Below are 25,500 nucleotides of genomic sequence, written 5' to 3' on the forward strand. Positions count from 1 at the left end.
TACATTCCGCAAATTAAATACATCTGGAATGGGAAAAGAAAGTTCCAATTATGATGGTCATGAAGCTGCTGAATTGCCCCCAAAATCTAGATCATTGTTGTTCCTCAAGGAAGCATTAGTATTGCTCACCTCTCACCTTAAGGTTCCTTTGGTTTTTGGTTCCTCTAGCCTGGGGGAAAAGACCGAAAAGCATTCACCCGATCTATTCCCCTCACGATTTTAAACACCTCTATATAAGATCACCCCTCATCCTCCTGCACTCCAAGGAATAAAATCTTATCGCCTGCCCAACCACCTCTCCCTGTAGCTCAGACCCTCGAGTCCTGGCAACATCCTCGTAAATCTTCTCAGCACACTTTCCAGCTTGACGACATTCTTCCTATTTAGCATCCACTCGAGTTTCCCTGACTCGCTGCCCATTCTATTATTGGTCTTATCAGTGATGGTCAAGTAACACCTCACACCCCCCTCCCCACCCACATCCCCAAATGATGCACGGGACAGACGATGGCCTGATGCCCACAGTGGTGACATGGCTGTCTGCCCTTTTTCAAGTCAGTTCTCTTTCCAGCAAGGCAAGGAAATGTGCCAAGCTCACTCACACAGATGACAGCACTGCGCGTCTGCCCACTGCTGTGTCCAACTCTATCACTGCAGAGGCACAGACAGGTTTTCAGAGCTACTTTGATTTGCAACTTTGTTGACACCAAGCTCCCTGGAACTAGCACTCTGGAGATAGTGGGATTTGCTCACCATCTGTAAAGATGCAGGTTTCACCTTTCCAAACTAGACGTAATCTACTCTCTATGCAAAAATAAAAACCAAGTGAACAAGAAGGGAACAGGTTGGAAAAATGGCTGGCGTGCCGCATAACTACCGAGGTATACTGGCTGAGAAATAGCCTTATTATCCCCCTGTCCCACTTAGGAAACCTGAACGGAAACCTCTGGAGACTTTGCGCCCCACCCAAGGTTTCCGTGCAGTTCCCGGAGGTTGCAGGTGGTTGTCAGAGGTTGCAGGTAGTGGAAGCAGGTAGGGAGACTGACAAAAACCTCCAGGAACCGCACGGAAACTTGGGTGGGGCGCAAAGTCTCCAGAGTTTTCCGTTCAGGTTTCCTAAGTGGGACAGGGGCACTAATATCTGGGGTGGGGGAGGGGGGAAAATAATGAGCGAGCATGCTTCAAGGAATAAAAATACCCTGGGCCTATTTTTAAAACCATAGTGCAAAGTCAAGATTATTTATCTACCAGGAATGAAAAGAACACAAAAATACATCCAACAATTCTAAATTTAAAAGCCTAGCTCCAAGGAGGAGGAGAGGCTGAAGGAAGAACAAGCAGAAGTGCGATTGACTGATACAGTGCCGATCGAGAAAAGCGTTTAACGTGGTGTAGTTGGTATTAAGGGAAGTTCAAGAGATCATGCACAGGATGTCACATAAACATCTGAAATGGTCACGAGGTGGTGGCGTGAAGGAAGACATGGGCTCAGTCACCTCAATGGAGCCTCTGCAAAATGGCCGCCTGCCAAGGCAGCTCATTATAAAAAATGTAACAATATTGATTTCTATTTACCAGGTTGAAATATTCACGCACACACTAGCAACACCATCAAAAGTCATTCTTCCAGCTGACTTTAAGAGCTCATGTTCCCTTTATTTTGCTAAATAGTCATGTAATGGAAACCATCAAACATATACCCAAAGCTACCCATTAGACCAGTGCCTGTAATTCCTTTAGTTTTAATCTTGCAGAGTAATTTAATACAGCCATCAATATTTAATGACATTTAACAAAAATACTTCTGGCTTTATGAAATTCTTAACAATGGGGAGCAATATTGCCTTTCTCTTGAAGTCGCTTGACACTGCACAACCAAGCTGAAAACATGGACCATTAACACACCCCCCCCCCCCCCCCCCACAAACAATGCCGATTTTGGAACTGTTGAAGAGTTTTCTGGGACAATTCACACACAGCCAAGTAGGGAACAGGCTATTTTAAATCCTGTGATGTCAGTTTAGGCAAGAACCTTCGAGGAAAGGATATTGTGATAGAATTTTACTTTGCAGTTGAAAAAAATGTAAGTTGAAAACTTAAATAGAGCCAGTTTAGACTTTACTTTAGACTTTAGACGTTCCTTTAGGAAGGAGATGAGGAGGAATTTCTTCAGTCAGAGGGTGGTGAATCTGTGGCATTCATTGCTGTGGAGGCCAAGTCAATGGATACTTTTAAGGCAGAGATAGATAGATTCTTGATTAGTAAGTGTGTCACGGATTATGGGGAGAAGGCAGGAGAACGGTGTTGAGAGGGAGAGATAGAACAGCCATGATTGAATGGCGGAGTAGACTTGATGGGCCGAATGGCCTAATTCTGCTTCCATCACATGAACTTAGACATACAGCGTGGAAACAAGGCCCTTTGGCCCATCAAGTCCGCGCCAACCAGAGATTCCCGTACACTAGCACCATCCTACACAGGGGCAATTTACAATTTAAGGAAGCCAATTAACCTCCAAACCTGTACACCTTTGCAGTGTGGGAGGAAACCGGAGCACCCGTAGAAAACCCACGCGGTCACGGGGAGAACGTACAAACTCCGTACAGACAGCACCCGTAGTCAGGATCGAACCAGGGTCCCTGGTGCTGTGAGGCAGCAACTCTACCGCTAATGCGATTTATGAGGCTAAAAATAAATTCTCTGGACTTGAAGACTAACATTATTGGCTGTTGAAAGAGGTGGCTGCAGGTACTAACGTTGCCTAGTTCCTTCGCTCCTTAGATGCTGCTGCACCCGCTGAGTTTCTCCAGCACTTTTGTCTACCTGCAGGAATAGTAAATGTATTTGTGATAATCTTGCAAAGCTTCCTGGATTCCGAACAGATCTCGTGAACTGCAAGGTCACAACCCTGCAAGGATGGATTTAGGAGAGAGTTAGATAGAGCTCTAGGGGCTAGTGGAGTCAAGGGATATGGGGAGAAGGCAGGCACGGGTTATTGATAGGGGACGATCAGCCATGATCACAATGAATGACGGTGCTGGCTCGAAGGGCCGAATGGCCTGCACCTATTTTCTATGTTTCTATGGTACACAAAAATGCTGGAGAAACTCAGCGGGTGCAGCAGCATCTATGGGGCGAAGAAAATAGGCAACGTTTCGGGACGAAACCCTTCTTCTTCAGACCCGAAATCCTGAAGGAAATAGGCAACGTTTCGGGCCGAAACCCTTGCGGGTTTCGGCCCGAAACGTTACCTATTTCCTTCGCTTAAATAGATGCTGCTGCACCTGCTGCGTTTCTCCAGCATTTTTGTGTACCTTTGATTTTCCAGCATCTGCAGTTCCTTCTTAAACAATTCTATGTTTCTATAACCCCTGTTATTCAAGAGATATCGAAAATTGGGAACAAAAGACCAGTTGGCTTGACACGAGTTGTGGTGAAAATGCTGAAATCTAATATTAAAGAAATCAAAACGGCTTTCAACAGAAATCAAAACCAATCAGAGTGGCACAGTGGTGCAGTGGTAGAGTTTCTGCCTTACAGCACCAGAGAACCGGGTTCGATTCTGACTATGGGTGCTGTCTGTACGGAGTTTGTACATTCTTTCCCCATCACCATATGGATTTTCTGGCGCTCCGGTTTCCTCCCACACTCCAAAGACGTACGCTTGTTGGCTAATTCTCGACCTCGGTGACTGCCAATCACCACCCCCCCGGACACTTATTATTATTTATTCAAATCATTTGCTATGTCGCTCTTCCAGGGAGATGCTAAATGCATTTCGTTGTCTCTGTACTGTACACTGACAATGACAATTAAAATTGAATCTGAATCTGAATCTAATTGGCTTCTGTAAAGTTAAACTGTCCCTAGTGTGTAGGATAGTGCTGGCATACAGGGTGATCGCTGGTCGGCACGGACTGAGTGGGCTGAAGGGCCTGTTTCCACACTGCCTCTCTGAAGTCTAAAATGGGGCCGGTGGAACATCATAATGCAATTAGGCAGAGTCAGCACGTCTTGACAAAAGGAAAATAGTGCTTGACGATCTTAATAGCGTTTTATTTAAGGCTGTAACAAGCACTGCGGTTTGGCCTATCTCATCTTCTAAACTGCTTTGCAAATTGATGGAAAACTTGGCTTTAAAGTATGAATAATAAAAATTCAAGTGGAATATTAAGGCAAGGCCAGGATGGATGACTTCAAAATGGGAGCTAAATGAAGCCTGCTTGCCCCCCATCCAATTATTACTTCTCTCAAACCAAAGGCAATGGACGCTCTTTAGTCTGAATGTGAAATGCCACAGAGATCAGCAAGACTTCGATGCATGTGCTTAGAATAGTTGCCGAATGTCACGGAGAATGAAATGAATGTTAGACCATCTACAGCTTTGTGTGAAAGGCCCATCCGGGGTGGGGGGGGGTTGTAATATTTAAAAAGTAGACATTAAGTGAAGTTGCACAGCGCAATGCTAATATTGAGAAGTGTTCCGTGCCAGCTCGTCTGACAGCTATGCACCTGCTTGCAGCAGCTATTAATCTTCGTGCAGTGGTTACCAAAGTAAATAGCTGCTGGGGGGGGGGGGGGGTTGGTATCAATCAGTGACTCCATTCTGCTTTTTCCCCACAGGATCTAATTAGTGACAAAACAATACTTAGCCAGTTTCAAAATTAAGCATAGTAGTCGATAGCAGCCCTCAATTCATTAATCGACTGTGTAATGAAGGCACGAGAGTCGAGCCTGTTGTGTCCAAGTTAGCACCACTAATCCTGGCTCTGCAAATTCACGCGCACACTCTCTCATTAATTTGCTTCCTGCTGGAGCAACATGCATTTTAAGGGCACCTTTGACAGAGCAAAATCGTCCCAAGTTAATTCACAGGAGCAGGTAGAAAACCTTAAAATATTCTAAATTCCAGACAACATCATACTAATTTGTAGAAACAAAGAACTGCAGATTGCTGGTTTACAAAACAAAAGTGCTGGAGTAACTCAAAGCGCCAGGCAGCCTCTCTGGAGAACATGGAAAGGTGACGTTTTGGGTCGGAAACCTTCTTCAGACTGTTAGGTGATGTTTCAGGTCGGGGTCCTTCTTCAGACACGATTTAATCTGTGCACTCTCTCCTGCTCATAATTTTAACCCGAGCTGTCCAAGTTTCATTATCATAGATTCATAGAGTGAGGAAACAGGCCCTTCGGCCCAACTTGCCCAAACCGTCCCAGCTACACTAGTCCCACCTGCCTGCGTTTAGTCCATATCCCTCCAAGCCTGTCCTATCCATATCCTATCTAAACCTGTCTAACTGTTTCTTAAACATTGCGATAGTCAGTCTGGTGAATTGAGTAATCTCCATCCAAGCCTAGTATATCCTTTCTTATGTTCCCAATATTGCTTGCAATGCACCATGTACGAGGCAAAGTGATGTCTGCAAACTGGTAGCACAGTTTTGACTTCATTGTACCGAATTCAAGAGATACAAGCATGCAATTATCCCCTGTAATTCTTCGCCCTGTTTGTGACATTTTAATGACTGATGTACATGGATGCCCAAGGTTGTTCCAGCATTCAGCATCTCAACTTTTCTCACTTCTTTCCAGTCCAAAGTGGACTCCAGCACTCCAGCACTCTGTGAAACATCACCTATCCATGTTCTCCACAGATGCTGCCTGACCCGCTGAGTTACTCCAGCACTCTGTGAAACATCACCTATCCATGTTCTCCACAGATGCTGCCTGACCCACTGAGTTACTCCAGCACTCTGTGAAACATCACCTATCCATGTTCTCCACACAGATGCTGCCTGACCCGCTGAGTTACTCCAACACTGTGAAACGTCACCTATCCATGTTCTCCACAGATGCTGCCTGACCCGCTGAGTTACTCCAGCACTCTGTGAAACGTCACCTATCCATGTTCTTCCACAGATGCTGCCTGACCTACTGAGTTACTCCAGCACTCTGTGAAACGTCACCTATCCATGTTCTCCACAGATGCTGCCTGACCCACTGAGTTACTCCAGCACTCTGTGAAACGTCACCTATCCATGTTCTCCACAGATGCTGCCTGACCCGCTGAGTTACTCCAGCACTCTGTGAAACGTCACCTATCCATGTTCTCCACAGATGCTGCCTGACCTGCTGAGTTACTCCAGCACTCTGTATCTGTTTTTGTAAGCCAGTATCTGCAGTTCCTTGTGTTTATATTCGAAGTCATGATGCCAGGCCCAACATTGTTCTCACTGGCTTATTGACACCATTTATTTAATAAAGTTTCCCTATTTAATCATTTCATATTAAGGATTTTGGAAAGTCAAGTTAAGAAATACAAGATCAAAGACAGAAATGATCCAGTATCTACAACCTTTACAAATTATAGCCAAATTGCTTCCCTTTAACAAATCACTTTTGGATTTAATTATGCCAAGAGATTAAGTGACTTTCCCATTCGCCTCAAAGTATTTGTTAATAAAATTCTTCGTGTTAATATTCAGCATTTATTAATGTTAGGACTGTTTTGCACGGGAAATATGCCTCGCGGTCTGAACCCATGGATTATTTTGTGTGGGCTGAGCCGCTGCTGCCAGCCCCGCTGAGTTACTCCAGCATTTTGAGTCTCATCTTCAATTTAAACCAGCATCTGCAGTTCCTTCTCTGCACGTCATGTTTCCTGCTCTCTTCCGAAGCATAGGTTTTCTCCGGGTGCTCCAGTTTCTTCCCACATCCCAAAGATGTACTGGTTTGGAGGTTAATTGGTTTTGGCAAGTTGTAAAATCAACCCCCCGATGCAGGAGCTGATTGCCCCAACGCCGAGGGCCAAAACGCCGCCGGCTACGGGAGTCAAGATCGTCCCGTCACTGTGGTGGATGTTTATGTTAAAATGTGTTTTGTATGTTCTGTTGCTTTTAATTGGGATGACTGAAATTCCTCGTATGTTGCAAAACATACTTGGCTAATAAAGTATCATTGTGATTGTATCTTCAAACTAAATTCTGTTTCATTGTTCTTCTTATTAAACACTTTCATTACTGTATCAATGGAAGTTGCTGAAGTCATCAAGCTGAACAGATTTGGCACCTTCAGGCAGCATGGCTCAGGAGGACTATTTTGAACATAATGACAGGGGAAAGCAACAGATATGTAACAGCACCAATACAGCATCAGTTACATGCTGAGCGTGAAATATAAATATCCTAGTGCCCTCTATACTTGGACTTGAGCCTACTGATAATGGAATCATTACATTCTTAATTGCAGCAGCACAATAGACCTAGAAACACAAAACACATCAATATAGTAAATGAAAATTAAATAAGTTAATAACAAAATACAGTCGATAGAAGTTCCTAGTTGCGGTTAGTCTTGCGCAGTGTTCAAGAGCCTGATGGGTGCAGGGAAGAGGATATCCTTGAAGGTAGACAAAAATGCTGGAGAAACTCAGCGGGTGCAGCAGCATCTATGTAGCGAAGGGAATAGGTAACGTTTCGGGCCAAAACTCTTCTTCAGACTACACAAAAAAGCTGGAGAAACTCAGCGGGTGCAGCAGCATCTATGGAGCGAAGGAAATAGGCAACGTTTCGGGATGAAACCCTTCAGACTGGCTATCCTTGAATCTGATGGTCACAGTTTGAGAGTACAAACTCCACACAGGCAGCGCCTGTAGTCAGGATCGACCCAGGTCTGTGGCACTGTGAGGCAGCAACTCTACCGCTGTGCCACCGTGCTGCCCTATTTTTAAACTACCACAATTTATTGAAATTGAAACCAGATCAATCATACGCTCAGACAATCCAGAAGGTTTAACAACTCTGTGGCATTAGGGGATAAATCAAAGTTTGAGCATTTAACATTTAATTTGAGATTTAAGAGATATATTTGAAAAAAAATGAATTGCAGGAATATAGCAGCAAGCAAGGGACTAATTGAAAAGATAGGAAAATGCTAAAGAAGGTTCCCCGACCCGAAATGTCATCCATTCATTCATGCTCTCCAGAGATGCTGCCTGTCCCGCTGAGTTACAACAGCATTTTGGGTCTTTTAAAGGAAAAGGCTTGAATGGAGGCTGGTGGGGTGAAATGGCCTGAACAGCACTTCCATAGTAATAACAAGGGTACAATAGGCAGAGCATTGTATTCTAACTCTGCCATGTTCCACGGAGTAGCAAGACAAAGGTTTCATATTTTCATATGACACAGGCAGAGGCCATTCAGCCCATCCCTGAACAATCCCAATTCCCCGTATCACACATCTCCCATGTGCCCATTCTTCTATCATTCCACTCCCACTCGGGCTCATTGACACACAATGAAATCACCTCACAAAATTGCCCTGTTCTATTGCCGAGGTGGACTTTGGGAAAAACTCTGAAAAGACCTAACAGTCATCCAGTCGAAAAAGCAACCAGCCATGATACAATCATGAGAGGAATAGATCGGGTAGATGCACAGTCTGAGTCTCTTGCCAGAGTAGGGGAATCGAGGACCAGAGGACATAGGTTTAAGGTGAAGGGGGAAAGATTTAATAGGAATCTGAGGGATAACTTTTTTCACACAAAGGGTGGTGGGTGTATGGAAGGAGCTGCCAGAGGAGGTAGTTGAGGCAGGTACAAGGATAGGACAGGTTTAGAGGGATACGGGCCAAACGCAGGCTGGATTAGAGTAGATGGGACATGTTGGCCGGCGTGGGCAAGTTGGGTCGAAGGGCTTGTTTCCACACTGTATCACTGACTTGGAAAGTAATTAGACAAAAGTGCTGGAGAAACTCAGCGGGTGCAGCAGCATCTATGGAGCGAAGGAAATAGGCAACGTTTTGGGACGAAACCCGGAAGGGTTTCGTCCCGAAACGTTGCCTATTTCCTTCAGGATTTCGGGTCTGAAGAAGGGTTTCATCCCGAAACATTGCCTATTTCCTTCGCTCCATAGAAGTTGCTGCACCCGCTGAGTTTCTCCAGCACTTTTGTCTACCTTCAATTTTCCAGCATCTGCAGTTCCTTCTTAAACACTTGGAAAGTAGTTAATTGGTTGGGGAAAACAGAGAAATGAGGGGGGGGATGAGACGATGCTAATTCATTCACCTTTTCTGCTGAAACGGACACGAGCACAGCAAGGGGGTGACAATCTCTCCTCTTACACATACCCTGGAAGCTGTTTTCTTTAGAACGGAGTCGGTACCCAACCAGATCGTCACTAACCAGACCTGCCACAAGCGCTCATGGGTGACGACGAGACAATGTTACTTGTCAGCAATATATTCTGCAGGCTGCCAGCATGTTTTCAGTTGAGACAGACCCAAATGCTTTTTATAGCAAGCAAGTGTAGCGGAGCTCACAGCTGTTCAAGCAGCAAGGGAAAACTTCATCACGCCAGTAATGCTTGGAGTTGAAGGATGGGGAGGGAGGGGAGGGAAAAAGATGCGATGCAGAAAGGAAAAAGTGCATTAGAAACATGAAATCAAAAAGAGGGAATTATATCAAAGGATTTTGCCTTCAAATTAATTTTCTTGGACGAGGGCGATTGTCCTTTGGAGGGGAGATCACTCAGTAAAAGTGTGGCACAACACAGAAAGGCCAATCGGCCCATTGTGCCCGGGTCAGCACTTTCAAAGAAGCTAGATTGGTGGTGGGCCGGATTCTCATTCGAATGCAGATGAATACGAGGTGATTGCTTGAAGACAAAGATGATTGTGAAGGGAGGCTCAACAGGGTAGAAGCTACGATATTCTTTCCTCCGGATGGAGGGGAAAAACTGCCTTTAGATAAACATTTAAGATGAAGATGAGGAGAAATTTCTTATTTCAAAGGGTTATGCTTCTCACCCGCCCCCCAAGTGTAACAGCCCTAAGCAGTTCTACCCTTTCTGAGGAAGTTTTGCCTCCAAATTAAACTGTTTGTACCCAGTATTGTTTTTGCAGGCAGCATTCTTACAATAAAGTCTCCCTGGAGAGGTGACGTTTTGGGTCGAGACCCTTCTTCAGACTGATATCAGGGGAGTGGGCGGTACAGTGATAACATGTAGTCGGAAACAGTAAGACTAGTGGGAGAACTGGGAAGGGGAAGGGGATGGAGAGAGAGGGTAAGCTGGGGTTACTTGAAGTTGGAGAAGTCAATGGTCATACCGCTGGGGTGTAAACTACCCAAGCGAAATATGAGATGCTGTTCCTCCAATTTGCACTGGGCCTCACTCTGACAATGGAGGAGGCCCAGGACAGAAATCTCAGTGTGGGAATGGGAGGGGGAGTTAAAGTGCTGGGCCGCCGGGAGATCAGGTAGGTTAAGATGAACTGAGCGGATGTGTTCAGCGAAACGATCGCCGAGCCTGCGCTTGGTCTCGCCGATATGTCGGAGTCCACACCTGGAACAGCGGATACAGTAGATGAGGTTGGAGGAGGTGCAAGTGAACCTCTGCCTCACCTGAAAAGACTGTCAGGGTCCTTGGATGGAGTCGAGAGAGGAGGTAAAGGGACAGGTGTAGCATCTCCTGCGGTTGCAGGGGAAAGTACCCGGGGAGGGGGTGGTTTGGGTGGGAAGGGACGAGTTAACCAGGGAGTTGCGGAGTGAGCGGTCTCTGCGGAAAGTGGAAAGGGGTGGCCAGTAGTGGGATCCTGTTGGAGGTGGCGGAAATGTGAGAAGATTATATGCTGTATGCGATTGGGGTGGAAGGCGAGGACAAGGGGGACTCTATCCCTGTTGCGAGTGGGGGGAGGGGGAGCAACAGCGGAGCTGCGGGATATCGAGGAGACCCTAGTGAGAGCCTCATCTATAATGGAAATGGGGAAGCCCCGTTCCCTAAAGAATGAGGACATCTCCGATGACATGGTATGGAACACCTCATGCGGCATAGACAGAGGAATTGGGAGTAGGGGATAGAGTCTTTACAGGAAGCAGGGTGGGAAGAAGTGTAGTCTATATAGCACTGGGAATCAGTGAGTTTATAATAGATGTCGGTCAATAGTCTGTCTCCTGTGATGGAGACGATGAGATCTAGAAACGATAGGGAGATGTCAGAGATGGTCCAAGTGAATTTGAGTGCAGGGTGAAAATTAGTGTTGACGTTAATGAAGTCAGTGAGTTCTGCATGGGTGCAGGAGGTAGTACCGATGCAGTCATCAATGTAGCGGAGATAGAGTTTGGGGATAGGGCAAGTGTACGCCTGGAACCGTGATTGTTCGACATACCCTGCATGTATCCACCATGCTGGCTTGGAAATATGCTGCTGTTCCATGATGATCTTCAGGTGTAAATCCTGGAACTCTCTACCCAATAACACTGTGGGAGTACCATTATTAGAAGGACTGCAGCAGTTCAAGTCTGCAGCTCACCACTGCCTCATGGGCTAGCAGCGATGGCTGATGAATGGCGGATTCTCCAGAGACTCCAACATCCCATTAATAAAAATAAAACAATTGCTGGATTTCAAAGATGCCACAACTATAGGCGGCAAAATGGCTATTATGTAACTTGAACTTAACAGGGGACATACCTTGGTGCTAACCATTGTGAGAATCATTGGTCAGCTCAGTGAAAGCACCTCTGCTTACAATTTACACACAAATCGTTTTTATAACAAAGTGCGATGACTGATTTGTTCTTCCGTTATAATAATTAAGTTATATAGTTATAGGACCGGGGTCGGCAACCTACGGCCCCCGGGCCGAATGCGGCCCGTAACCATCCGACCTGTAGGCAGATTTTTTTTCCTGTAATCATCGGCTCGCCGAGTGCCGAGCTCCGACTGTACCTCATCCTGCGCACGGCCGCGCACCTTCTGTGAACACGTTTAAGAAAGAACTGCAGATGCTGGAAAAATCGAAGGTAGACAAAAATGCTGAAGAAACTCAGCGGGTGAGACACGCAAGGATTGCATGAGGCTGCCTCACCCGCTGAGTTTCTCCAGCATTTTTGTCTACCTTCTGTGAACATGTGATTTGATGCCTGCCATCCGGGGCGGGATCCATGTGTACCCGTGGTAGATGTGGCCCGCCATCCGCTCACAGACATGCGTCCCGGCCCCAGCAAGGTTGCCCACCCCTGTTATAGAGTGATACAGCACAGAAACAGGCCCATCGGCCCAACTTGTCCATGTCGACCAACATGTCCCATCTACACCAGTCCCACCTGCCTGTATTCGGCCCATATTCCTCTAAACCTGTCCTATCCAAGTACTTGTTCAAAATAATTGAGTTGCAACTAATATAACAACCAGGTTCCAACCAGCTCAGAAAATGCATGCCGATGTGAGAAAGCAACACGAGCCCGAAGAGGCCAGCTCCCCGCATGGCTCCACTATCGGTGATCTCCGAGCATTTAAAGGGAACCCGGTTCTATTCTAATACGATCATAAAACACTGGACTGTGCTTATACATGGATAGTTTGCACACTCGAGCTTGCCCTTGCATGCCACAGGTACGACAAATGCTTTGGGTGCCTCCAGGACTGTTGTTCAAACAGTGAGGCACGATTAAGTCCTCAATCTTGTGGCTGGCCACAAAGAGAAGGGCAGGAATAACGCACGACCAATTCTCATCTACAAATCCCCACCCCGACACTGTACTGTTCTGTGTTCCTTTCAGGACATCCCAGAGAACTTCTGAAGTTTACTCCCGATTGCTTCAGAAACACAGCAGTCAGTTTGCACACTGCAGGCACTCTCAACTGTAGTGTGATAACAACCGTAATGTTGTTAGATCGTACAGTGTCTAGAGACACAGGGGAAAACTCCCTTGCTATTCTTCAAAATTAAACTGTGGGACATTTGCAGTTACCTCAGATGGGCTTGTAGTTTGTCAGATGCAAGAGGCAGCTCTGCCAACAGCATCACTGTCCCTCAGCACTGCAGCAGAGAATCAGCCTGGATTATGGACTCAAACCTTCAAAGTACTGAATCCAGCCTCAGAGGTGAGCTGCTGACTCACAGAAAGATACTTGCACATGTCTCCGATTGCATCCCATCCCCTCGGATCGATGAAACAGTCACCCGAGATAACAAGTCACAAATATGAAGTGGTTTAAAGCTGAAGTAAGATTGAAAGGATTTCACATTGCCTCAGTAAAACAGGCAGCATAATCAAGGATCATTTACACCACTGTCATTCTCTCTTCTCCCCTTGGGCAGAAGGCACAGAAGCTTGAAAACACGTACCACCAGATTCAGGAATGGCTCCTTCTGCTCTGTGATTAGACTATGGAACAGTCCTCCCACAAGCTAAAGTGTAGTCCCGATCTTCCAACCTTCCGTACTGCGGACATTGCACTTAAAAAAAAATCTGCACTTTCTCTAACTGTAACGTGATAATACGGTAACATTATATTCGACAGTCTGGAATCTTCCTCTTTGCACTACCTGTTATACTTGTGCATGGTTTGATTGTACTTATTGTATGATTTGACTGGATAGCACACAAAGTTATGCACTGTATCTCAGTACATGACAATACTAAACCAATAAATACCAAATAAAACCAAGTCGAGGCCAGTTCATTGGCTATATTTAAGAGGGAGTTAGATGTAGCCCTTGTGGCTAAGGGGAATCAGAGGGTATGGAGAGAAGGCAGGTACGGGATACTGAAGGGCCGAATGGCCTACTCCTGCACCTAATTTCTATGTTTCTAACCATCTGGGCCTTAATACCGGGCAAACTGAAGAAGTTGGAAGAGTTTAATTGGACAAAGCAGATTAAAACAGTCTGAAGAAGGGTCTCGACCTGAAACGTCGCCTATTCCTTCTCTCCATAAATGCTGCCTCACCCGCTGAGTTACTCCAGCATTTTATGTCTACCTTCGATTTTTCCAGCATCTGCAGTTCTTTCTTAAACAAAACAGATGATCTGCTCACTGTGGACAAAACTGTAATTGTGGGAATCAGAGAACACCTCAGCATTAAGAAGCAGTACTACCTTTTGAGTTGCAAGTTATTTTAGGTCATTTGAAGGCAGAGGGAGCACAGCACCAACTTTTCACTCTTTCACAACATACGTTTAGGAAGCTCTATGTAATATTTACATTCTCACAGGTCAGCAGGAACAGAGGCAAAGATTCTGACAGTGCCAAAGCTCCTACTCCCAAAAAGAAATGACAAAGTGCTGGAGGAACTCAGCGGTTTAGGTGGTACCTGTGGGAGAAGAGGATAAAAGGGAAAATATGGGACTGGGAGATGGCAGATGAAAGTGGGAAGGAGCTGGGTGACTGGGTCAAACGTCATGCTTTCACCTCCACCTCTCGTCACACCCCCATTCTCCTTCCACCTGTATCCACCCATCACTCGGATGCACCAGGGGTTGTACAGCCCCCACCTCTCTCTCTGCACCAGGTTTCTGCACCCCCCCCCTTCTCCTCCTCTCCTCCGTACTCCATTAGTGTGAAGAAAGGTCCCAACTTTCCACAGATGCAGGCTGACCTGCTGAGTTCCTCCAGCGCTTCATGTTTTACGACGAATGGACGGAGGGCCGGCGGGAAAATCTCCCTCACGTTTTTTAAACACAGCATATATAAACAAACGGTGGACCTTGGCCCTGTCCCACGGTATGAGTTCATTCCAAGAGCTTTCCCGAGTTTAAAAAAAAAATCAAACTCGTGGTAAGCACGGAGAATGAACGTAGCGGGTACGTCGGAGCTCGGGGACGTCTCTTAGCGGCTCGTAAGGCTAACATAGAAACATAGAAAATAGGTGCAGGAGTAGGCCATTCGGCCCTTCGAGCCTGCACCGCCATTCACTATGATCATGGCAGGTAAGCTCCGGAAGATTTTTCAACATGTTGAAAAATGTCCACGAGAGCCCCGAGTACCGACGAGTGGCCATTACCGTAAATCTCCGAGTTCGAATCCGGGCAAACTGGGAGAGAGAGAACTCTTGAATGAACTCGTACAGTGGGACAGGGGATAGAACTGTTGAATGAACTCGTACAGTGGGACAGGGGATAGAACTGTTGAATGAACTCGTATAGTGGGACAGGGGAGAGAACTCTTGAATGAACTCGTACAGTGGGACAGGGGAGAGAACTCTTGAATGAACTCGTACAGTGGGACAGGGGGAGAGAACTATTGAATGAACTCGTACAGTGGGACAGGGAACATAACTATTGAATGAACTCGTACAGTGGGACAGGGGAGAGAACTCTTGAATGAACTCGTACAGTGGGACAGGGGGTTTTACACTCACCACTGTGAAGTTTTCGGGGCCGCATTCCTGTGCGCGGTACTTGCATTCCTTCAGCATGTCCTCCAGCCGGTGGCTGGTCCTGTTGAACAGGTCGTACATGCTGAGGGGGCCGCTGTCGCCGCCGGCGGCCGCCTCGAAGCCCAAGTCCATGCCCCTGGTGTAGCCGACCAGCGGCCCGATCCGCTCCAGGTCGGAGTAGGTGATGGTGGAGCGCCTGAAGCGGTTGAAGTTGCACAGGGTGATGGCCGGGAAGTACATGAAGTGGCTGTCGATCTCGTCGAGCGCCGTGATGTGGTGGAACTCCAGGTAGTACATCACCCGGTCCATCACCTGGTAGAGGAAGATGGCGAGGGACGAGAGGAAGGCGCAGCCCCACAGCACCTGGCGGACCCCGCAGCCGCCCTGCTCCACGAAGATGTGGTTCATGCCGTGCAGGTTGGTGGAGCCCGCGAACTCGGTGAAGCTTCGCTTCCCGCCATCGCCGTCGCCGTCTCCCCCCTCCCCCCCCTCGTCGCCGTCCTCGGAAAACTGCTCGAAACTCTCCCCTCGCTTCCTCTCGTCCTCCTCATCGTCGGCCGAGAACGAAATCGTGCAAAAGATCTGCACCGGCATTCTTCAAATGAAGATGTTTTATTATGTTGTTGTTGCCGCTGATAGTTTCTTTTCAAACAAATTAAAAAAAAAATCTCCTCAAGTCGTCGGCGCGGGAAAAAAAAAATCTGTGCACTGGATCAACGGGTATTCATTTTGCAATGACTTGAATGCACACAATATAAAACGTTGCAGGAAGTTAAAAGAAGGCGAATGGATGTTTCTTCAAAGCTGCTCTGTCTGTTTCACGATGGGTCCCAGTCACAGCTCCACTGAAGATGTACTGTGTGTGTGTGTGTGTGCTGCCTGCCTGCCTGCCTCAGTGGCCAAGAAGATGATCATGTACTGCCCACACTCTGCTTCATCATTCATAAGGAGAACGTCCCTACCGACCGTGTGGGGAGGAGTTTTGTCAGTGGACTTGGCTCTACTGGCTATATCCAGCGTTCAATCTGCGGCCAGGATCACACACACACACACACACAACTGTACAGACATCCTCTCTGAGATCTGACACACACTCTCTTCCTAGACAGAGAGCCCTCTTCTTACCTTCCTTCCGCCGCCAGTGCAAGTCAAATGAGCCACAAGTACTCGGGAGAGGGGTAGGGTAGGGTACCGGTAAAACTGTGATGAGCCTCTTGAGCCTTTTGCAAATAGCCTCTTCTGAAAATAGCCTTGGCAAAGAGTTCAATCTTCGTAATGAATCAACGTTTGAAAGGCGATGCATCAACCTCTCACAGCAATTGAGATTTATGGCCCTGTAATTGCTGTCTGTTGACCAATTTGATGGACTCCACCAGGGAGGGAGGGAATTGAGAGGGAGGGGAGTTGAGTAATGAGCGCCCAAGTTCCAAGATTTAGGATACGACGGTAACTTCATTGAAAGCAACGTCGCACAGAGTGTTGGCAACAATTGAAGCCTACGTTTGATTTATACCCTGCTGTCAGCATCGATTACAGACTAGCATTCGCCAAGGGAGCCCAGCCCGCACAAGATTACAATCCAAACTCTGCTGCAAATTTGAGCACGGGCTTGGTTCGAGAGTTAAACAGTAAAGTTCGATGAGATTGTGTTTAAGAAGGAACTGCAGATGCTGGAAAATCGAAGGTAGACAAAAATGCTGGAGAAACTCAGCGGGTGCAGCAGCATCTATGGAGCGAAGGAAATAGGTAACGTTTCGGGACGAAACGTTGCGTCCCGAAACGTTGCCTATTTCCTTCAGGATTTCGGGTCTGAAGAAGGGTTTCGTCCCGAAACGTTGCCTATTTCCTTCAGGATTTCGGGTCTGAAGAAGGGTTTTGTCCCGAAACGTTGCCTATTTCCTTCAGGATTTCGGGTCTGAAGAAGGGTTTCGTCCCGAAACGTTGCCTATTTCCTTCAGGATTTCGGGTCTGAAGAAGGGTTTCGTCCCGAAACGTTGCCTAATTCCTTCAGGATTTCGGGTCTGAAGAAGGGTTTCTTCCCGAAACGTTGCCTAATTCCTTCAGGATTTCGGGTCTGAAGAAGGGTTTCGTCCCGAAACGTTGCCTAATTCCTTCAGGATTTCGGGTCTGAAGAAGGGTTTCGTCCCGAAACGTTGCCTATTTCCTTCAGTTTCCTAAATCCAAGAAATCCTCTTCCTCAGCACCCCTGCCAATTTGTCTTCAGACTTAACGCCTTGGACATTTAATTCTTCCCTGGGACTGTTTAAGCTACTTTAGTGTAGTTTAGAGATACAGCGTGGAAACAGTCCCTTCGGCCCACCGAGTCCGCACCGACCAGCGATCCCTGCACACTAACAATATCCTACACACACTGGGGACAATTTAACACATACATCAAACCAATTAACCTACAAACCTGCACGTCTTTGGAATCTGGAGCACCCAGAGAAAACCCACGCAGGTCACGGGGAGAACATAAAATTCCGTACAGACAGCGCCCGTACAGTGATCGAACCTGGGTCTCTGGTGCTCTGGTAAGGCAGCAACTCTACTGCTGCACCACCGTGCCACCCCTGATATCTTCTCTCCACATATCTAATTATGAGGAATTTCTGCCTCCCAACCATTTTCTATCCCACTCAGACCAACATCCGGCATTCCTCCCCAACCCTCATCTCCAATAATTTTTCCAATCAAGAAAAAAATAGGTTATTTTTAAATGCCCCAAAGATTTTACTCCCAGATTTTGCCAGGAGATCTTCCTGTAATTCTCTGAGCCTCTGGCTCAGTCCCAGTGATTTGACAGCCTATTTTTTTTGCCGTTCATGTGGATCGGTTTCATTCTCTGTGGCATGCTCCAAGACAGACAGACCCTGCCAGATTCATGCCATCTGACCCTGCCAGATTGATGCCTATTGAACATAACTTAAGAGCCCAAATTCCGGTTCCCCGCCACACCTGGAAATGCTTTTGAACTGCTCCATAATTCAAAGATATGTTTGTTTCCTTTCAGCACTGTTTTCTCCAGGGAAAGTAGCTCCAGCCTGTTCTGTCTCTCCTGATCATTTTAACTTCTCAAAGCTGGTCGAGGTTGGGCAAATCCATTTAGCACTTTCTCCGCTGTCTTTATATCTATTTATAACCATATAACCATATAACAATTACAGCACGGAAACAGGCCATCTCGGCCCTACAAGTCCATGCCGAACCAATTTTTTTTTTCCCCTTAGTCCCACCTGCCTACACTCATACCATAACCCTCCATTCCCTTCTCATCCATATGCCTATCCAATTTATTTTTAAATGATACCAATGAACCTGCCTCCACCACTTCCACTTTTAACGTGTGCATCTCGAATCCCATGTTTCCTCTGTCCCAATACAATAGCACAACTGGTGGAGTTCATCCCACCGTCTCAAGTCAAGTCTCCTATCAGGCAACTGAACCATTTTTTGTCTACCTGTCCTTCCGTAAGATCTTTTGCTATCCATTTCCCCAACTGATCCCCATATCCCTTGTTTCCCTGAATACCCAAAGGTCTAGTGATCCCTGACTTGAATATACTCAATAACTGAGCTCTCTGGCCCATGGAATTCTAAAGGTTAATGAGAGTAAACAAATCAATAAATAGCAACTAATTTTCCCCTCGTCTTAGTCCTAAACGGTCAACCACTTATCCTGAGCTGTTATCCTCCAACTCTAGACTCTCTGGTCAAGGTGTAATACCTACTCTAACCCATTTGGTCAAGCTCTCTCATAAATAATGAGTAAAACCCAAAGTGCCGGAGGAACTCAGCGGGTCAGGCAGCTTCTGGTGGGGGGATGGACAGCCGAGGTTCCAGGCCGTGACCCTTCCTCAGATGCCGATATCTGCAGTTCTCGGTGCATCTGTCCACCATTTAAATGATCAGCATTGCAAAAAATGGTGAACACTGCCCGGTCCATCATGGGTACTGACCTCCCCACCATTGAAGGGATCTACAGGAGTCGCTGCCTCAAAAAGGCAGCCAGCATCATCAGAGACCCACACCACCCTGGCCACGCTCTCATTTCACCCTGCCATCGGGAAGAAGGTATCGAAGCTTGAAAACTGTAACATCCAGGTTCAGGAACAGCTCCTTCCCCACAACTATCAGGCTATTAAACACTGCAACCTCCAAATAAGCTCTGAACGACATAGACGTGGGGCATTATTTTCGTCTTGCACTATTACAGTTTGTTTATGTGCTTACATATGTTTACTGAACTGCCTTTTGTTGGCCTATTATGGGTTTTACAGAGTACTATGTTTACATCTCTGTTGTGTTACCGCAAATAAATATGTAATTGTTCCATTTCAGTCAATAAAACACATTATTCATTCATTCATTCATTTCCTTCAGGGGAAACAAATCTGTAATTATTATCTAATCTGGTCTGTTTGTGATTCCACTCTTTCCAAGGTAGTTGACTCTTAATTCCATCTTTACTTCAGGAGCAATTATGGATGGACAAATAAATGCTGACATTGCCAATGACATCCATGTTCCATGAATAAATAAAAAAATAACAATGAGCTGGATTTGTACGCGCATGCGTGTGATGGATCGGCAGTCAAACAGCCCAGTGGCATTCAGTGTCCAGCCATGTTGATATTCTACATGCTCTAGTCACTGGGTGGGTAGGCGGGAAATGGCCAACACTTGTGAAGGCCCGGTAAGGGATTGAAATTCTTATTGAGCTGGACAGGGCCCACCTGGAATTGACCTTTCCTCTGGCTGGCGAGAACTAGGGGCCTCCGTCTCAAAGTAAGGTCATTCGGAACAGAGAGGAAAAATGTCTTCCCCGTGGAAAATTCACTACTCATGAAGGCTGTGGAGACTCAGGCACTGAGTATGATCAATACAAAAACAGGGCCTTTTTTCAGATATTAAGAGAGCCATGGAATATAGGGTTAGTGCAGTAAAGATTAGACGCAATCCTATTGAACAGTGGAGTGGATATGAGTAGCTGAATAGCCTGCTTCAAGTTCTGTTTCTTATGTCCTTTAGTGCTTAGACCATCAGGACAGGAAAGACAGGCCAGTTGAAGCTGTTCCTGAACCTGGACGAAAAAAATTTCAACGATATTGCCAGGAGTCCAGGGTGTGAGCTACAGGGAGAGGTTGAGCAGGCTGGGGCTCTATTCCTTGGAGCGCAGGAGGATGAGGGATGATCTTATGTGGGTTTATAAAATCATGAGAGGAATAGATAGGATGAGTGCGCGGGGTCTTTTATTGAGGGTAGGGGAATCGGAAACCAGGGGTTTGAGGTGAGAGGGGCAACATTTTCACACAGCGGGTGGTGGATGTATGGAACGGGCTGCCAGGCGACGTAGTTGAGGCAGGTACAACAGCATTTGGACAGGCACATGGATAGGAAAGATTTAGAGGGATATGGGCTAAACGCAGGCAAATGGGACTAGTATTGATGGGGCATCTTGGTCAACATGGATGAGTTGGGCCAATGGGCCTATCCCTGTGTCGTATGCCTCTTAAACAGAGGCTGCAGCGGACCAGAGGCCTGTGGCAATAATGGTGTGAAGAGAAGCAGAGTTGCCCCCGAATAACACCAGGGATATATCGTGAGAATCACTCATCTTTCTAGTTAAACTGGAGATTCCTGTACTCCATCGCCTGACTCTATCGAGGCAAATGATGTCGAAGAAATTACGTTGCAGACTTGCGTTACACTGTGTGATTTTATGTACACGGCACACTGCACCAGCGGAGAAAAGGCAAGCGCAGATGACTTCATGAGTGGAATATTGGGCTCAAGAGTGAAGTAGATCAATTATTGCTCCTGCCCAGGGCGAAGGCCTTCTACGACAAAAATATCCCTGACTCCTGCAGATTAATAGGACAAATCAGTTTGGATCTGGAGCCCGGGCAGGACAGCAAGGTATCTGGTTTCTCATTCGATCGGATGTTTCAGGGTAATCGGAGACGGCCCTTGTTAGTCGACAATAGGATGAATCATAAAAATCAAAAAAAGGGAGAGTAGGATCAAGGCTGCTTAATCTCTGCAGAATCTCCATAGAATACTGATGCAATGGTGCGATGCCTTGTCACAATACAAAGAGATCTTCCACAGCCTCGCAAGCTGCTTGTGAGGCTGGTGTTCTGCATGCAGCGAGTTTTACGCTGGGGGTTCCTGTGTGGATTTAGAGTCATAGAGTCTTACAGTGTGAAAAAAGGCCCTTCAATCCAACTTGCCCACACCGGCCAACGTCCCATCCACACTAGTCCCACCTGCTTGAAAATGGCCCATATCCCTCCAAACCTATCCTATTCATGTACCTTTCTAAAACGTTGCGATAGTACCTGCCCCAACTACCTCCTCCAGCAGCTCGTTCCATACACCCACCACCCTTTGTGTGAAAAAGTTACCCCTCAGATTCCTATTCAATCTTTTCCCCTTCACCTTAAACCTATGTCCTCTGGTCCTCGATTCCCTAACTAACCCATATTTGACCAAATCCATTCTACCCAGCCTTGATCAATAATACTAATTGAAATAATAAATATATTGTTGATGTCAATTCGCACAGTTTGCCTGCTTGTGCTTAAGACACAAACATCGGACAATGTTAGCTGTCCCAACTTATCTCTCTGGAGATTTCATTGGAGAATTGCCACAAGACAGCCTTCGCAGTGGACTGAAGTTTGGGCAATGTTCCTTAACAAGGGGCTTGCTGGATGGCCAAAGATAAGGAGGGAACAGCCAGATTAAAACTGTTTGAAGGAGCCTTCAGGTCTCTGTATCTTGTGTTGTTGTCGTGCTTTGTCCCATACAAAGAATCACCAGCAAAAGTAAGGTCAAGACAAGGAATCAAGATTGACATCGAGGATACAACAAGTTCGCTTCAAGAACCTTTCCCCATCGTTTGGAGGTATAATTAAGCTGGTGATTGATATGAGGTGTTCAGCAGCCCTAAAGCATAAAGACTTGGGTTTCAAGAAAAAAAAAACTGATGCAATGAAGAGGGGAGCCTTTCAAGGCAACATTCTGATCAACCTCACGAGACCATAGAGGGGACAACTCTTACGAGCTGTCCACACTACAAGTTATCTGTATCATCTAACCACTGTAAACCATTTCATTTGTTTTGTGTCATGTGTCCATCCAGATTAATTATCATATTGTGATTGTCACCTCTCAAGAATCTAGTTTTCATTCCTTAACCATTCGGGACGACACATCGGTAGAGTTGCTGCCTCACAGCGCCGGAGAGACCCGGGTTCGATCCTGACTACGTGTGCTGTCTGTACGTTCTCCCCGTGACCTGCGTGGGTTTTCTCCAGGTGCTTCGGCTTCCACCCACACTCCAAAGACGTGCAGATTTGTGAGTTGATTGGCTTTGGTAAAATTGTAAAATCTTCCCTAGTGTGCGTGTGTAGGATAGGATGGCGCTAGTGTATGGGGCAACCTGGCGATAAGGTACGTCAAGCTACGCTCATTGGCGCCAAACCCACAGTCGGCGAAAATGAGAGATCGAACCCGGGTCTCTGACAACTCTACTGTGACCATGTGGGTTTCCTCCTGGTGCACCGGTTTCCTCTCACATCCCAAAGACGTGCGGGGTTTGTAGGTTAATTAGCCCTCTGTTAATTGCCCCCATAGTGCGGGGAGCGGATGAGGAAGTGGGATAACATTGAAGTCGTGTTAGTCTGTGGGGATCGCTGATCGGTACGGACTCAGCGGACCGAAGGGCCTGTTTCCATTCCGTCTCTCAAAACTAAACTCAACTTCCATGCCGCACTCACATAGCCTCTGATGCACGCAAAGGATAACTCACAGCTGAATATGAGATCGCAAGAATGTACAGCTTTGATTTCTGAGAACACTATTTTGTTAACAAGCCTTTAATTAGTGAAGGAAAACAGACATCCTATTCCAGGAGGCTTGTTAGAAACTTTCACGGCTGGGAAAATTGGCGAAAAAGTACTCAATTGATTTTTCTGTCACATCAATCTGTCAAATTGATTCACTGTATTTTTAGCTGAGTGTAATGATTGCCGAGTGAATGATAAAAATCACAAACCATTCTCGAGGCCCTCTGCATGAAAATAAAAATGTATGAATCGCTCAGTGGGATCGACAGCATGCTAAAGTGTGTAAAATGTTTTTGGAGTGACCCTGCATTAACTGCAATGGTACAAAGGCTCTGTTTTTAAACCTTTCATATTGACTGACTTCAGTGGATACTTGGCTTTGCCATTTGTCATCTCATTGGATTCCCCTGTGTTTGTGAGGCCATCTGTTCTTTCTCATGTTCATGTCTACAAAGTCATTTATCATCCACAAAGCAGCCACCTTCTTCCCTGCACACAACCTTGCTAAATTCTTTCCCTTCTGTGATGCTAGGATGCGCTTTTCTCCTCCGCAAGACTTTTGACACTGTTTCTTGTCCGTACACAGGCTTGCGATGTTCTTCTGTCTCAGAAACCTGCCGATGATCTCTCGGGTCAAATTTAGTTGTGCTTTTTCCTTCACAGATCTGCGACATTGAATTCAATTGAATTGTATTGAAAGGTCCAGCGTGGAAAGGTCCCACCGAGTCCCCGCCAATCACCATAGTTCTGAAGGGCCTGTCGTCGTAACACTGTTGCCAAAAGATTTTGACCATTTTCAAAATCTAGCGACGACAAAAAAAATGTTGCGACACGTGAAAAAACACCACGTGTCAATATGTCATCACGCCACATAACACCGCAAATTTTTCGGTGACCTGATACGCCAGTCAATGATGCCGGCAGTCGCCGAAAAAATTGCCAAGTGGGACAGGCCCTTAATTTATCCCACTTTCTCATCCACACCCTACACACTAGGTGGCGATTTACAGAGGGACACTTAACCTACAAACCCGCACGTCTTTGGGATGTGGGTGAAAATTGCCCAACGCATCACCGGTTCCACGCTCCCCTCCATTGAGTCTGTCCAAAGCAAGCGCTGTCTGCGGAGGGCGCTCAGCATCGCCAAGGACTGCTCTCACCCCAACCATGGACTGTTTACCCTCCTACCATCCGGGAGGCGCTACAGGTCTCTCCGTTGCCGAACCAGCAGGTCGAGGAACAGCTTCTTTCCGGCGGCTGTCACTCTACTCAACAACGTACCTCGGTGACTGCCAATCACCACCCCCCCCCCGGACACTTATTATTTTTTATTCAAATCGTTTGCTATGTCGCTCTTCAAGGGAGATGCTAAATGCATTTCGTTGTCTCTGTACTGTACACTGACAATGACAATTAAAATTGAATCTGAATCTGAATCTGAATGTGGGAGGAAACCGGAGCACCTGGAGGAAAGCCACAGGGAGAACATGCAAACTCCACACAGACAGCGCCCGAGGTCAGGATGGAATTTAGGTCTGTGGCGCAGTGAGGCAACGGTTCTACCCGCTGTGCCACCGTGCTGCCTCCTCCTCTATGCCCTTGACGTTGGTTCTTGAGCGGGAGTTTGCAAAAGTCCATGAGCTTGCAGTGTTCTCTCTGCTCTGCGAGTTCAGGAGTTTCTTTCCTGTCCATGAACACGCGATGTTCTTTCTTAACTCCCTGTCTTTTCTGCAAAACAAGCGTAATTATTTTTGTCACCCGTGAGCTTGCAATGTTCTTTCTGGACCTGGCACATCTCCTATGTAGGCAGGCAACAGCTTTCACACCTCATGCTGATATCCTTCTCCACCTGCTGTCTCCTGTCCCTTTATGTATCCTAAACACAACTAATTTGCTGCTGCTCACGTTGATTTTAATATGAACCCAACAAACCTCCATAGGCAATGTTCTGATCCATCTTTGTGTTCGCTCCCCAGTACTCTTAGATCTTAAGAGATCCTAATTCACACAGTGTGGATGACAAGTGAGATGCAGGCATCACATCAGCCTAGTATGCTCCCCCATGCACTGTGATTAACTGCTAACAACCCTTCTACTGTAGACATCTGAACAAAGGGAAAGTAACTTGAAGATCAGAGCCAGTGACGTTGGGAGACTTTTCTTCACTTGCAGGGGCTTGGGAATCTAGAATTGCCACTCACACCACAAAATAAACTATTGAGGAGTGTGCCAAGTCTGTGGACATGAGTCGGGCATTCCATTGCGGCTAAACGCAAAATGGAGGAACAGCATCTCATATATCGCTTGGGCAGCTTACAGTGTTATGAACATAGATTTAGAACTTCAGGTAGCCCCAGCATTCCCTCTCTCTCCATCCCTCCCGCACCCGACTCGCACCAGCTTCTCATTTTCACTTGACAAACACCTAACAATGGCCTGTTTCCTTTATCATCATTACTTTTTGCATATCGACAATAGACACTAGGT

General features: G+C 46.5%; 1 protein-coding gene across 3 annotated transcripts in view; it reads right to left on the reverse strand.

Annotated features, from left to right (window-relative positions):
- Window positions 1-25,500, reverse strand: part of asic1b (acid-sensing (proton-gated) ion channel 1b) — a 365,289-nt gene that overhangs the window by 71,799 nt on the left and 267,990 nt on the right. The window contains exon 1 of one of the 3 annotated variants that reach the window (XM_055664317.1): window positions 15,143-16,236. The exons of the other annotated variants lie outside the window; for them this stretch is intronic. Within the exon in view, the coding sequence (XP_055520292.1) occupies window positions 15,143-15,754 (612 nt within the window). The 5' untranslated portion in view covers window positions 15,755-16,236. Of the gene's footprint in view, window positions 1-15,142; window positions 16,237-25,500 lie in introns of those variants that run through there. 3 annotated transcript variants of the gene reach the window in all.

The sequence above is a fragment of the Leucoraja erinacea genome, chromosome 40 (assembly GCF_028641065.1).
Source record: "Leucoraja erinacea ecotype New England chromosome 40, Leri_hhj_1, whole genome shotgun sequence".
Taxonomy (NCBI): Eukaryota; Metazoa; Chordata; class Chondrichthyes; order Rajiformes; family Rajidae; genus Leucoraja; species Leucoraja erinaceus.